The 15,883-nt window shown below is 43.6% G+C and overlaps 1 protein-coding gene across 1 annotated transcript in view; it reads right to left on the reverse strand.

Annotated features, from left to right (window-relative positions):
• VWA3A (von Willebrand factor A domain containing 3A) overlaps positions 1-15,883 on the reverse strand; it is a 93,598-nt gene that overhangs the window by 18,235 nt on the left and 59,480 nt on the right. The window contains 13 exon segments of the mRNA XM_037055788.1: positions 1,084-1,154; positions 2,125-2,320; positions 2,724-2,868; positions 3,060-3,134; positions 4,717-4,836; positions 6,611-6,705; positions 7,159-7,239; positions 8,381-8,484; positions 8,594-8,729; positions 10,520-10,645; positions 12,489-12,554; positions 12,793-12,901; positions 13,215-13,340. Coding sequence (XP_036911683.1) covers positions 1,084-1,154; positions 2,125-2,320; positions 2,724-2,868; positions 3,060-3,134; positions 4,717-4,836; positions 6,611-6,705; positions 7,159-7,239; positions 8,381-8,484; positions 8,594-8,729; positions 10,520-10,645; positions 12,489-12,554; positions 12,793-12,901; positions 13,215-13,340 — 1,450 coding nt within the window.

Genomic DNA, 15,883 nt, shown 5'->3' on the forward strand with positions numbered 1-15,883 from the left:
TCACAATGTATAACTCACAGACTTAAAACTAATGACTTATAGGAACCCCTCGTGTTTTATCTGAAGCCTTGAGGGTCAGTGGATCATGACATGAGGAGGAAAGCTGATGTAGGATGAGTCATGTCATCAGAAAGATATGTTCAAATCTGAACTCCTGGTACCTGTGACTGTGACCTCACTCGGAAATAGGGTCTTTGTAGATGTAAGTAAGACGTTAGTTACTGAGGTTATACTGGTGAAGGGTAGGCCTTTAATCTAATGTGACTGGTATTACTACAAGAGGAGAAGGGACACAGACACACAGAGAGGGAGAAGAGCCATGTGAAGATGAAGACAGAGATGGAGTTGTGCTGCCATAAGCTAAGGACATAACTCACCAGTGATGAGGACACCTTTACCAAACTTCAGTCAGGCTCCACACCTATGCTCCATACCTATGCTCCACACCTATGCTCCATACCTATGCTCCTTGACCAAACTTCAGTCAGGCTCCTCTGAGCCCTCTTCAACTAGGCTTCAACTATGGCTGCTAAATCCAGTTTCGGCAAAGAATCTTGCTAAGTCAGTTTAGAGAATCCCCCTCCCTTGACATCTGATCAAGTTCTTCATCTCCTACACTGATATCTAAGTCCTTGACCTGCCTTCAGCAAGAATCCTGCTAAGTCTATTTAGCAAGAATCCTCCTACCCTTAAAAGCTAACTAAGTTTCTCTTAGTAATTTTCCATCCATGACTTGTCATTCTGCTTATTGGCTATAAATCTCCAGCTGCTTTTGCTGTGTTTGGAGTCAAGTCAAACTCTTTCTTATTGCAATAATCTTGCATAAAGTCTTCCTTGCCATTTTTAACAAGCATCTAGTGCAATACTTTTCCTTTAATACCAGCTGCCACTGAGGGATTGTACCCAGAGTTTTCAGAGGTAGCATGGCCCTTCTGACACTATGATTTCAGACTTTGGTCTTCTGAAATTGTGACAGAATACATGTCTGCTGTTTTAACCCTCCTAGTTCAAGGTACTTTGTAGGGTAGTCCCAGAAATAATACAGAAGCCAGCGCAGTCATTTGCCCCATCCCTAAAGCATACCTTTTGGGAATAGTTGAGAGCTTTTTCTAGCTCAGACATGATGGTGTTTATGTCATCACTTTCGTAAATGCCTGGAAACAAAGCACACTGTGAGTGTGGGAAGGGATGTATATACCGCAAGCATCTGTATCTGTACCCAAAAGGGTTGTGTGGAGGTGACCTGAGCCAGAGAGGCAAGGTAGGATCTTAATGGGCTGAGCTTACCAGCTCCCACCCCAACACAATCCAGAGGTGGTCACAGTGAGGTTACCAACAGTCAGGCTGGCCTTGGGACACAGGACCCTGGCACCCAGTCAAGAGCTTGCACCCACAGGAAGAGCAGGTTGGGGGCAAAGGTCCTGCTATTCCAGTGAATAAAATCACCCATCTTGGGATTATGTAAAGTGGGTAATATCTGTAGTGAATATTGATGACAAGGCCAAGAGGAACTAAAGAATAATGACTAAAAAGACAGACTCTGAAGTTGAACCTGTGTCCTACTTTTAGACCACGTGGGGTGGGGTGGAGACAGAGAGCTTCTTTGGCATTTGCTGTCTTTCAAATGTCTTCAGCTCACAATAACTGTTATGCCCAAGTGGCATATTTTGATCCCCTATAACTATCACAAAAATTTCTTGCTCTGCGCTCCATGTACAACTGTCTTGTCAGCCACCTGTTACGAACATTCCCCCACTGGGAAACACTAAACTAAGGGACCTTTAGGGCCCCTTCCAGCTCTGACATTCTAAAGTATTCAAAAAATAATTTTCCTTTTCTTTTTTTACTTAAAAAATTGTGGCAAAATATGCAGAACATAAAATTTACCATTTTACCACTTTTTAGGTGCACAGTCAGTGGCATTAGGTACTTTCACATTGTTGTGTAGCCATCACCACCATCCATATGTGGTGAGTGTGTACTGACTTTGTGAACAGAAGTTTTCCACTTTGAATGTGATTTTCAAATGCTGCTTCTCTGAATACATCTATGGCACAGGGAGTGATGTTGGTACTGAGATACCAGAAAGAAAAGAGGTGGAAGAGCCAGCCAACATTTACATACCTGTGTCTCCAAACCAGTGGAAGCGGCCACCAGCAGCTCGGGTGAGGTCTCGGTAGGCAGTGGCTGTGTCAGTGCGGCTGGCATAGGAGGCAGGGGGAGTGGTGTCCATCTGTGGCTCACCCACATAGAAGAGACACACATTCAGCTGGAGGTCGCAGCCCCCACAGGCCTCAGTCATATAGGCACTGAGCATAGGCTGTGGGGGAGAGAGGGCGGAAGGCTCTTGCAGCTGCTGGCTCAGCCTGATCATCTTTCATGAGGGCCTACTGTGTGCCAGGTCTAGTACTTGGCACTGAGGATAAAAAGACAAATGAGCTGGGTCATGATTTCTTTATCTTTCTAGGGTAAAGCTAGGAAGCTGGACCAGAGAGCCTAGCAATACCAAGTGTTGCAACCTGGTTACAACCTGGCAACTTGTTAGAAATGCAGACTCTCAGGCCCTAGGCCAGACCTTTGGAACCAGGATCTGTATTTGAACAACATCCCCACATGCTTCTCCTGCATACTAAAATCAAGTTTGGAAACATCTGCTAGGCTTCCACCTAGGGTAAGTTGTGGAGTTGTGAAGAATGGGGACACCCAGGACAGGAGGTACCCACCATGTCCTGGTCTGGAATGCCCCCTGTGAAGAGGTAGATGCCCTGAGACTGCTGTTTGTCTCTGTCCTTGAAGTCCACTTCCACAGCCTTCCGCAGGGCACTGAGGATGTTCCTGCTGCCCTGACACTGTAGGGTCAGGGCCCACCTAGAGGCAGGAAAGACCATGCTGAAGGAGGTCAGGGGTGAGACCAGAAGCAAAAGGCAGACATTTTCAGATTCATGCCCCTGTCTGCCAGAAGGCAGATATTCTATTCCCAGTGGAGAGGGGAACAGGGAAAACAGCACCACCCAGGCTGCCCTCAGACATAGTAGGTGCAGCCTCTGCCCATCACCTACCGCCAAGCACTTTGTAAATTGTTGTGGCTCATGGGAACCATCTCGGGCCTCCAGCTTTTAATTGAGCTTCCAAACCTTGGAAGGAAGGAAAGAGGGCTTACTCTTAGGCAGAAGATTACTCCACTCTGTGCCCCAGTGTTTTGGGCTCCCCAGGATCTAAAGAGGTCAAAGTCCTAATTACACCCATGAGATTCCTTGCTGGTGATGACCTGTCCCAGTACATTCATGGTGAGGCAGAGCTGGGACTCTCAGTGAAGACACAGAGACAGGACCAGTTCTGGCCATCCAGACAGACTTCCCTCCTGATGTGCTTTGGTAACTCGTGTTGTCAGTGTGAATTTCCTCATCCCCTAAGAAGGCAGTCCTTTCTCCCTTTTAAATCTCCCCTAGGACACTGATTCATGCTTACAACACATTTTCACTCTCTATCTGTACTATAGTTTCTTTTTTTTAACATGCAGCACTTCATCTTTCCTATGAGACACATTTAAATCTTTGAGAAGAAAGTGTATCCCCTTCATCGAAGAAGAAGCAACTCCTTTCTGGTTCAAGAGTGATCTCTCCTCCTGGACTCTTGACTCGTCCTGGCCAATCTCTTCAGAGACCTTGCACATGCCTGTCTCAACACACCTGGCTCCCACGGCCTTATGTTCTTTGAGGACTGGTTTTGTGTTTTAACTTCCATATGCCTAATGCCCACCACAGTAACTGGCACACAGCAGGCTTTCCAGAAAGCTGTTCAACAAATGAATGAATAGATGAATAAATGAATGAAAACATTGTCTAACATCTTTGCACAAGCACTTTTTCTATAGAATTTATTAGGAAGATTAGGCCCCGGTGCAGAATAATATACAACATTAACTGCTGACTTAATAGGTTTAGAACACTCCCTGTTAGATGTGAAGTCATGTAAAAATGTATAGTTTAAGTGGGTTCCTTTTCTCTTTCTCTCTTAATTAGTTAAAATGGCATGCAATTAAAAATATGTATAAAATTATGTATATATTGAAATTATATATAACTGTAGATATTTAAATTATTTATAAATTATATATAATTTTAATATTGATATATGACAGTTACATGCAATTTAAATATATAGTGATATATAATTAAAAACAGTTAAATATGTATAAAATATTTAAAATTATATTTATATTTTAAATTCAGATATAAAATCATTTACATATAAAATGTGTAATTTAAATATACATTATATTTATTAATTTAATTTATATAATTTAATTATACAGAGCTACATGTAAAATTAAAATTTAGAATTGAAATCCTGAATGAAATATTGTGCCTCATTGGATCCAAACTGGGAACTAAGATTGGAGCATGCCTGGGGGCCCTTCTTTTTCTTTCTTGTGTTTATCAGCTTGGAGGCCAAATGGGGCAATGGGCGGAGTTACTTTATCCTTGTTGATCAAGCAGTGTGTTTTGGGGCTGCTTTTTACCCTCGCCTCCGTGGGACTGTTCTGCAACCATTTAATTATTCAATGCCCCAATCAAGATCACTCGAATCAGATAAACTGATGGCTGTACCAGGAGGGTGGGTGCTCAGAACCTGTCGTCCACTCCCTTCTAGGAGCCTCAGCCCAGCGGTGAAAACATGCACACTGACCTCCCCAACCAGGAACTGGGAGCTTACGCGATGACATTGAAAGTTTCCTTATTGGACAGTTGCTCCTCCAGCAGAAGTCGCAGGGAATGCTGGATATGAATAATGTACATGGAATTGGTCGCAGAGATATCGAGCAGTATAACCACCCTAAACAGAAACACAAGCTTTAAGAGGAGAACCGAATCTCTCAGATAGTGTTCATTTTGTTCCATTTTACTATTTAAAGTGTTTTCCAGGGTAACTTTAAGTGCCAGATTCACAGCTGGCCAAAATCTTCTCTGTGGTTTGAGGTCAGCAGATGTGGGTTTACAACAATAGACTTAAGGGGTCGCGGAACCTTCTCTCGGGAGGTCCTATCATGGAATAAAGTCTTATGGTAGAGATGGTTTAGGGGCAGAGGCTGCATATAATGATTTATATACCTTTCCTTGTTTAAAGTGCTAGGATTCAATATTATGACAGGTTGGGGGTCTTTGAAGGAAAAACAGAAACAAGGTAAACAAGTTAGATGTAGAACTGTGTATATCTGAGCCTCTGGGGAAATGTTTGTATCTTCTTGTTTCCTTTTTCTGCTCTAAGATCCCCAGCCCCATTCAGCCTTCTCCTTTTACTATTTCAAATGTAATAGTCCCATCTCTTCCCTCTGTTCTCATTTTGAAACACCTATGATTAGCAAAAGAAAATCCACTGGATTTAGAATCAGAGGACCTTGGTTCAAGTCCTACTTTCTGTGTGGCCTTAGGCAAGTCACAAAACCTCTCTGATCCTTGGTATGTTTACCATAAAGCACTTATAATATGACTCCTCATAGGGTTGTGTTAAGAATCAAAGGATATACACCGTTAACAGGAATCTAAACAACAAAACAAACAAGCAAGCAAAATATGACCAATAACACTCAAATACGGAACAGGCTGACAGGGTCCAGAGGGGAGAGGGGAGAGAATCATAGGGGAAAAGGGGATGGACTCACATGAACAAGTATAAAGGACACATGGACAATAACTAAGGGTGGGGGGTAGAAATGGAAGGGAGGTGGGGAGCATGGGGCGGGGGGCGGGCAGGGCTGGGAATATAAGACAGAAAACTGTACTTGAACAAGAATTAAATAAAAAATTTAAAAAAGAACCAAAGGATATAATAGATGTACAGTATTATAAAGGATACTATTTTGTAACATTAACACATCAAAAAAGGTATGGAATGATAATAAAGGTCATAATGGACACCCGTTGTTTCTCCCTACTCACTGCCCATTACCTCTTCTGGCAATAGCTTCCTGATTTTCATTTGGGAAACACCTCTGCCTCTCTCAGTCCATTTGTTGTGGGTAGAGCTGACCCTAGCCTAAACTCTGAGAGTGAGCATCTGACCCTCAGCAATGTTCCATCATGCTACCCTGGCCAGGGTGAAGAGCTGATGGATGGACCCATGCCCCAAGTTCTGGGAGTGCTAAAACTGGTAGAAAGTAAGTTGAGAGCTTAAGATAGCTACCTTGCCACCTGGAGGGGAAGTCTGCCTGAAAACAAAGCCATAAGAGAAAAAAAAAGAGCTGAGAAATGGAGATAGATTCCTGACAGGTATGAACCTCTGGATCGAGCCATGCCTGAAGACAGCTATCAAATCTATTCTGGAATTTTCAGTTACCTTAACCAGACTTCACTGTTTGTTTCTGCCAATTTTCATTTAGTTTCTGTTGCTTCTTAACTAAAATAATCCTGAATAACACAATGAATGATGTTATTGATGTTGACAATGAGAGTGGTGACTTTTCTCCCAAGAGTTCTGTTGAGTGATTTGCTCATTCTTACTGTAAGTAAGCAATGGCTTCTAGTGTTACTAATGGGGAATCTATGAGTTGGATAAGTGCTGTTACACACAAAATCCATGAAGGACAAAAATACTACTTGGGGAAAGGTACCTTTTTTCGCAGACGGTGCCCCAGATTCTTCTGCTGGCCAATGAGAGCCATTCAATCCGCCTCTCATACATCCGCATAACTCTGCTGAGCTGTTTCTGCAAACCAATGGGCCAGAGTGAGCAACTGCATAAAGGGTGGCTGATTAAAGGGGCTGTGAGGAAAGGGGTATATCCCAGTTAGCTTCTGGGAATAGTGTGTCAAGGCCATGTGTATCAAGGCAGTATGAACATTCCACTAAATCATGAACAAGGCTGCTGCTGCAAGACCATGAAGAGAAGAGTCAAAGTATTTTATTACCCCTTAAGGGGGGAGGAGGTAGACACTGTCCCAAAGGATTAGAATTTTTTTTTTTTTTTGCTTTTGTTAGATGCATCCAGATCTCTGCCTGGGGATGGGGTGGAGAAAGCTCCAGAAGTGCCTGTTGCAGGAGCAGTCTCAGTTTACAAGAGAATTCAGTCAATGGCTTGGCATCTCCACATTACTTGGCACCTTCCTCCCATTCCCCTTTCCCACATCCCATATACTGACTGATTGGACCCATCACTGACCTGGTACTCATAGAGGAAGGGCAGGTCCACATGAACATTCTTCACTGTCCCATCATGCCATTGAAATTGTACCATTGCCTTCTGCACTCAGGTATGGCCAGGAGGGGGTACACACAGTGAGGAAGAATTTTAAGTTTAATTTGGGCACTGGGACTCTGACCACATGTGGGGTCAGATTATGGCCCCCACCCGCACCCCACAGGTCACTGCTGTGTCTGGAGCTGGAAAAGAGAACCATCAGGACAGTGGCCCTTGAAGGAACATGCTGACAGCACGTAGGCTGCCATCTCAGGAGGCCCTTTTGAACACTGGAGTCTTGATTACAGAACATGGCTGGAAGTTTAGGTAATAATCGTGAGAGACCTTAAAAATACACTGGCCACAGGTTCTTAGAGTTGGGAACTCAGGCCTTTACGGACACTATGAAAATCAAATTTTTTCATCTATTCTTTCATCCTCCACCAAGTTGTCATATACATATCTTGAAGTATCACTTCATCTACCTAGTCATTCATCTATCCCCTGCTTTGAATTGTCCATCTCTCCTCCCTTTCATTCTTCCATCTTTATATTTGTCTTTCCACTCATCTTTCCATTCATTATTCCTTCCATTTCTCTGCCTTTCCACCCTTACTTTAATTTTTACTTTCATTCTTTTATCTTTTTTATTCTATCTTATCATTCATCCTTTCATTTTTCCTCTCCATCTGTGCACATTTCCACACACACATACATACATAAATACATCTGCCTACGTTTCCATGTATTCACCAACATTTTCATCCATCTAACCATTCATTCTTCGTTTTCTTCTTTCCAACCACTCAGTCATCCAGTAAACAGTCATTGACTGCCTTACTTGTACTACATATTGGGGATAGAGGGTTTTTTCTTTTAAAGAGCTCATATTCTGGTAAGATTTAGATATGTAACAAATACACATATTAACATAGTGTAGGAGCTGAAGTAGAAGTCCATACAAGTTGAAGTCTGAGTGAGGCGTTCAGAGTGGGAGAGAGGAAAACCTTTACATGGGAGCTAACTGTAGTACCCAATTTACTCCCTCTTGCCCGTCTCCCAAGTTTTATTTTCAGATGGATGGAAAGTCTGCCCATGATCCCCAGGCTCTGCCTTATGACTCTATTTTCTAAACACTTAAGAAGGGAAATGTCACAAAGAAGCTCCCCTGCAGAGGATGGAGAGAACTCTGGATCTGAGTCACCTCATGGATAGTTGATGATACCATTTTCTGGAGAATAGGCACAGATTCCTCAATGGGAGAGAATGCATTGGGTGCCAGAACCTGATAAAGGCTTAGCTTCTTGGCTGTAAAAAGAAATGGTGGAGTTTAAGGTATGACTCATGAAGACCCAGAGGGTTACTGGTTGTTAGTCAGTGACCTGAGTTCTGGGTTCTGCCCTCTTTTGGGACTCACCTTTTAGGCCATTGTCCATTAGCCATTCTGCAGAAGTCTTGTCCAAGTTTGGGAACTCAATTGTGAGGGGAGCTTCATGCTTTGGGGGTTTAGGCAAGAGACCTCTGAGGGGCCCTTGTGCAATTTTTGTGGAAATCTAAATTAAAATGAAAAATCCCCATTACACAATCATAATTTAGAGTTGCAAAGTCCTCAGTCTCCCCCACCAGCCCAGTTCACCCAAGGGGAGGGAGAATCTTAAAACATTACCCGGTAAATTAAAGGCAGTGTTGTCTTCTTGTTTCACCAGTCCCATCCCCTTTTTCTGGAATTTCCAGGGAAAGAGGAAGATGTTTCCAGAAACTCTATTTACTCATCCTCCTGGCCCCCTCCCCACCTTTAGCATTAATATCAGCACCTTGGCCTCCTGATCACAGGTGGCCCCTCAGTGGACTCAAAACACAGGGCTTCAGGGAATGAAAAAGTAACTTTACACCAAAATCATGTAGGGAGCCCTCATCTAGTACAGCCTCCCTTGTCCACATTTATAAACTGAAAACCTGGGGTTCTGAGAGGTTAAATCACACACAGCTCATGCAGGAGTAAAACATAGAGCAGCAGTTCCCAAACTTTGGATAGCTGAACATTGTTTTCATGAATTTTGTTATATCTGAATACCACTGTACTGTTATGTACTCAGTTTATTTTTAAATCAAGTATACGACATTAAATCTTTTAAATATTTAATTTGATTTACTTTAAAAATAGACTCCTTTTTTGTATTAAATAATTTTAGAAAGATCTATTACTATCATAATGAGCTAGTTTTAAATATATAACATTAAAAATAGTAATCTATCCTGGCTGGTGTGGCTCAGTGGATTGAGCGCTGGCCTGCAAGCCAAAGGTTGCTGGTGTGATTTCTGGTCAGGACACAGGCATGGGTTGTGGGCCAGGTCCCTAGTTGGGGGCATGCAAGAGGCAACCAGTTGATGTATCTCCTGCACATCAACGTTACTCTCCCTCTCTTTCCCATCTTTCTAAAAATAAATAAATAAAACCTTTAAAAAATATTAATCCATACAACCTTACAATCTTGCAAACCACATGTAGCACAAGCATTTCATTTGGGGAAACTCTTAACAATGGTTTGGCCATCTGACAGACCTGGGTTCAATTACACTCAATTATTTTCTACCTCAGTGATCCCAAGCACATTATTTAAGCTTTTAACTTCAGTTTGCTAATCTGTAACATAGTGGGGGATAATAATCTACCTACAGAAGACTGTTGTTACAAAGATAAAATAAGGCATTTAGAGAATTAAGCACTGTGCCCACTTCATACTGAGTGCTCAGTAAATGAGAACTATTGTAATTATAATACTAATGTCATCGTGATTATGTATAATCAGTAGAAGAGCTAGAACTAGAGTTTAAGACCCCAGTGTAGGTGCTATGTTTCTCTCACTCTAACCAACCAGTATAAATATACCCCAGTGCTCTTCTGTCCACAGCTAAGTTTGCTGTGCCCTTCTAAACAGTGCACAGCTTTTATGGTGCTTGTGCTGTTGTGCCCATGTTAAATCTGTCCCAGAGCAGAGACTTTGCCCCTGAATGAAGGTCTGGGGTAAAAGCCATCTTCTAGACAGTCTATACTGTGTGGTTGAAGTTTTCATTATTCTCCAAAGTGGAAGAAGGGGAAGGTGGTAGAGGCGGCAAGAGCCTGCTTACCTTTCCCTGAAACACAGTTTTTAATTAGAAGATCTGCCAGGACCTTTTCTGGTGCAGTGGAAGGTCCACCTGACCCATCAGCTCAGAGCTCCAAGGCTTTGCCTTATTTCACTTTTAGGACATGGTGGGGCAACAGACAGGTGAAGAAGGAAAGTGAAGTGAGACCTGCTGACTGCCTCAGAGAGAAGGTCCCAGAATCTTCACTCACCCTTACCTCCTTCATGATGCCTGTCAGCTCCTCACTCGGGGCACTGTAGCATACAGCTTGGATGTGGCCCAGTAGGCTCTGGGCCTTCTGGATTTCCACCAGTAACTGGTCAGTGTCTGAGCTGGTGCAGATCTAGGGGTGGTAGGAGCAAGAGGCCATCCAGATGTCACTTAGCTACTGGTAGTAGCCAAGGCAAGAGGGCAACGAGGGATGTCAGTTCCTAGAGCTGACTGTTTAAACTTGACATTATAAACTGGGGTCCATGTATATGGGACAGAACTTGCAAATGCATTGTGTTCCACTTGTACAGTCCTGGCCTGCAGTGTTAACCAACTGAAGGGTTGTCTAACCTTAAAAATGTGAAGAAATACTTTATACCCTTTAGTAGGGTACAATAATAATTTTACAAGGACTATAACGCTGCTGGTGGGAATGTAAAAGGGTACACTTTTGTGGAAAACAGTTAGGTGACTCCTCAAAAACTTAAACAGAATGACTCTATGACCAAGCATTGGGACTCCTAGGTATGTACACCAAAACTTGAAAGCAGGGACTCAGACACTTGCACACCAATAGTCACGGCAGTTCACAATCACTAAAAGGTATAAATGACCCAAATATCCAGAGATTGATGACTAGATAAACCAAACACTAGAATATCCAAAAAATGAAATGTTATCACCATAAAACAGAATGAATTACTAATACCTGCTACAATATAGATGAACCTTGAAAACATTATGCTAACTGAAAGAAGTCAGACTCAAAAGGTGAAATGAAATATCCAAACTAAGTAAATCCACAGAGACAGGAAGCAGATCAGTGGATGCCAGGAACTACGGGTAGGGGCAGTGGGGAGTGATGCTTAATGATATGGGATTTCCTTTTGGAGAAATGAGAATGTTTTGAAAGTAGATAGAGGTTGTGGTTGCATGACACTGTGATAGTATAAATACCACTAATTTTACACTTTAGAGTGGTTAACTTTATGTTAGATAAATTTCACCTTATTAAAAAACTATAAAGAAATCACACACTTAAAATAATCCAGATGTCTGGTTCTTCTTGAAAACTTGAGAATCTGGCAAGATTGGGGTCACATTGCTACAAAGGTGACTGGCAGGGGCTGAGCAGGGGCACCTCTTCAGGTGGGGCTGGTGCTACCTAGTTCACCACAGTCCTCACCGCTCTGTTACCTCCCAGCAGAGACAGTTGTCATCCCTGCACTGTTGTTTTGCTCATATTAAAGAATACAATAAAATTTGTTGTACCCACATTTCCATCTATTAGAAAAACAACAGATAAGAGGGCCACAGGTTTTAAAATAAAAATGTTTCTTAAAACAGCCAGTTTTATTGTAACACCTGAACATACTTGTGAGATGCAGTTGTTCATTTACTTATGGCTATTAACAGTTAGCAGGCAAGACACAACCTGTTAGCTGAAAGGATGGTTGGATTCTCAATCTGCAAATGGATTTACACACACATTTGCTAACTGTTCCCTCCATGGTGGACACATGGTATGTGACATCATTATTAACTGGGACAAGGACATTAATGGATGGATTTGTATAGAATCTATTGCTCACTCAGAATTGACTGTTGTAGGTCCCCTGCAAGAGCAGAGGTCTACCTAGGAGAAGGAACTGAGGCAGCCAGCTTTGATGGGAGCGGAGGTGAGGTGGAGGCCATGTTCATGATAACTGGATAGATTCAGAATTCTACCCACCAGGCTTTTTAAAAAGGCTCTAGCCTTGGTGTGTAATTGGTTCATTGTACATGTTGACCAAAGGATCTCTTGTGACTTCATGTCCCAGTTCTTCCCACATATTCGCTTTAATCTGATTATACCTTTGTAAAGCCACTGAGCTTGGGGGAGGGAGGGGAAGCAAGCATATAGCATGGTTTGTCCTGATCCAGGTCCCCAGACACAGTGGGGCAGACAGGGAGGAGAGCAGGGGCAGTGATCATACCTCTGTCCCTGGAGTGTAGCAGTGATAGTGGCCCCCAACAGCTTCTGCGAAGTTCTTTAGGACAGCCTGTGGGATGGCAGCAGGGTCAACTCTCACTAGGACAATACCAAAGCTACCAAACACTTTCTCCTTGACCGAACCTCCCAACTCTCCGGACTTCCCATCTTACCAAATGGAGATCTAGGTACGAGAGAGTAGTGCTCTGGTCCACAGCTTGGGGCCTGTCCACATATAGAGCCTTACAGGCTGGCACCGCCCACTATGACCAATCCAAGGGAACACTCAGAAAATCTCAGGTACTTACAGGGGGCACCTGATCATCGCATTTGTAGGTGACAATGTGGATGTGGAGGTCCCTGCCCGTGGTGGACTGTTGGATATAGTCAGACAGGATTTCAGCAGGCTGATCTGGGCTGAGGAAAAGACAGAACAAGAGAAGGGAGCACCCCAGTATGAGGACATACAAGAGCAAAATGATACTTTCTAGGGAACATCTACAGAGTCTAACCTACCCCTTGTGTGCCAGGTCACTTGTATAAGATGCAGGGCAGAGTAAAAGCACAGACCTGGCCTGCTCTGATAGTCCTGTGCACAGATGACCCACGAACACAATCCTTCCATCAAGCATGTGTCAGGGGTCATGCTTGATGATCTTCCTTCAAACACTGGTTTGATTCTCTGGCCCCCTTCATGTACTCTGTTGTCTGCTTAGGAAAGGAGACCTACCAGCTCCCTAATATGGTCACCAGGGAATCCAGCTCCTTCAGAGCAAATGTTTTCTTCAGGGCTTGCAGCAGATTGCTGCCTCCATCGGGCTGCAGGTGCTTTACCCAGAGCTTGAATTCCTCTAGGCTGGGGAGACAAGAATGGAGACAAAAGCAGTCTAATCACAGCATTCTCCAGGGCTCCAAGCCCAGGACAAATTGAGCTTATTTCAGCCTAATGATACCTCTTTAAGGTGGACATGTTTATTCCCATTTTACAGATGAGAAGACTGAGGTTCAGATTTAGGAATTGCCAAAATGATACTGTCAGCAAGTGACAACAGTGAGGATTCAAATGAGGTCTGACTCTAGGACCTGAGCTTTGTAGGGGACCAGTTTGTTTCGGTCTGGAAAATGTGACTCAGCTCTGTATGGAAAACCTGCAGAAGCAATGTGGTGGGCAGGAGCCAGACCCTCAAACCGGGTTGTTCTGTGGGAATCAGGCCTAGAAAATGCATACAGACTGTTATGGCTTGCTCTTGCTAAAACTCCCTCACCCTGGTCTAAAACAGTGGATGTTTACTGCCTATCTTCAATGTAATTTCCAAAACCTTCATAAATTTTCCCAAGGACGGAGGTAATCAGCTCGCTGCCTTTCCCTTCTGCATTTGTTATTTTCATTTCCTTGACTGTACCTAAAATGTGGACAACAATTTTCTATGTAATAGATAATAAATCCTTTGATGTAAGACCCGAGAAAAAACAATAAAAGCTTGTCTAGGCGAGGGTTGGGGCACCCTCTCTCCCCTTGAGAGAGTGGCCATGCAGTCCCCCTTTTCTCCACAGGATTGCTGTAGCCTATGCATTTGTTCTCATCTGCAGTCACAACAAGTGGACTCTGCTGGCCAGAGTCTGCCACAGAGCTTCTAGTGACTACTGTCAGATGATCCGGGGCTAAGACCTTTCTTCCACCCACCCCGAACCCCCTAACTCTGCTGGGAAGCAGGCTTCAGCCTGAAGCATGGAGTCAATGCTCTAACACTCAGAGGGGTCTACAAGATGGCTGTAGCTGTGTGGGCATATCTCATGTGGATTGGGGTACACACTTCTGGTAACAGGGAAAATAACTTAACATGGTTCTGTCTTGGTTAAATTTTGAATACCTCACATGGTACTAGTGAGAGAGTACTGCTCTTTCCATTTCTTTTTCAGTCTGACCAAAAAACCCCCCCAAATCTCAGCTTGTTGCTAGAAGTCTGTCTTTCATTATTATAACTATTGAGTGTCCCTTTTAAACAGAGAAAGAAAAAACTCAGGCCTAGAGCCTTCTCAAGCCAATAGGTTTCAAGCTGGAATGTAATATCATCATTTTGTTTGCTATCCTTGTATTTATTTTTTGACTACTTTCTAATTATGGTAAGGATTATGGGCTTCTCAATTATGGTACTAATAGAGAGTTTCCTTCAACAACAAATAGAGTTGGTATGAGACTTCCGCCAAGATGGAGGCAGAGGTGGAAACACTGTGCCTTCTCCCACAACCAAGTTTGCATACAACAAAGGTTTGGAGAAACAAAGACACAATCAAAGGACAGAAAATTGAATTATACAGAAGTCCGACTACATCTAACTGTTCAACGGGGACGGTAAGAGGAGCGGAGCCAGCAGCGAGCAGGGTCGGGCAGGACAGGGCCCTCGACCCAGGCGCGCAGGCAGACGGGAACCAGTTGGGGTGCGGAGCAGACCGCGGGCGCATATTCGCGCACAGTGAGACAGACCACGCAGGCCCCAGGGGGAGAGGGCTGATGGTGGTGGCACACTCGTGTGCAGTGGGACGAAACGCGTGGGCCCGGTGACGGCAGCAACTGCGGCACCGGTGAGGGCCATGGCAGCAGGTGGTGGACAGGACGCCAGAGTCCCTCTTTGACCCCGCCCCCACACACAGCGTCACAACCCAGCGACTTAGTTGCCCTGTTCTAGTGAACACTTTAGGGCTCTGATCCTGCTATGGAACAGGCACAAACAACCCGAAAGATGGCGCGAGAAGAAGTCAAAGTCCCAGAGCCAATAACTCTAAGCGACCAAGAAATTGCCAGCCTCTCAGAAGCACAATTCAGGACACTATTTATCAGGATGCTCACAGAACTGGCAGATTATAGTCACAAATTAGAGGAATAAAGTTACAAATTAGAGGAACATATGAAGGCTAAACTAATTGAAATGAAGGGAGATGCACAGGAAACCAATAGTGCTGGAAAGGTAACTGGGACTCAAATCAATGGAATGGACCAGAAGGAAGAACAAAACATCCCACTAGAAAGGAATGAAGAAATGAGAATTCAAAAAAATGAGGAGAGGCTTAGGAACCTCCAGGACATCTTTAAACGTTCCAACATCTGGATTATAGGGGCACCAGAAGGGGGAAAGAAACAGCCACGAGTGGAACACTTATTTGAACAAATAATAAAGGAGAACTTCCCCAGTCTGGCAAAGGAAATAGACTTCCAGGAAATCCAGGAAGCTCAGAGAGTGCCAAAGAAGTTGGACCCAAGAAGGAACACACCAAGGCACATCATAATTACATTAGCCAAGACTAAAATGAAGGAGAGAATCCTAGAAGCATCAAGGGATAAGGGGACAGTCACCTACAAAGGAGTACCCATCAGACTGTCAGCGGATTTCTCAAAAGAGA

The sequence above is a fragment of the Sturnira hondurensis genome, unplaced genomic scaffold (assembly GCF_014824575.4).
Source record: "Sturnira hondurensis isolate 20B ecotype Veracruz unplaced genomic scaffold, ASM1482457v3 Scaffold0008729, whole genome shotgun sequence".
Classification (NCBI taxonomy): Eukaryota; Metazoa; Chordata; class Mammalia; order Chiroptera; family Phyllostomidae; genus Sturnira; species Sturnira hondurensis.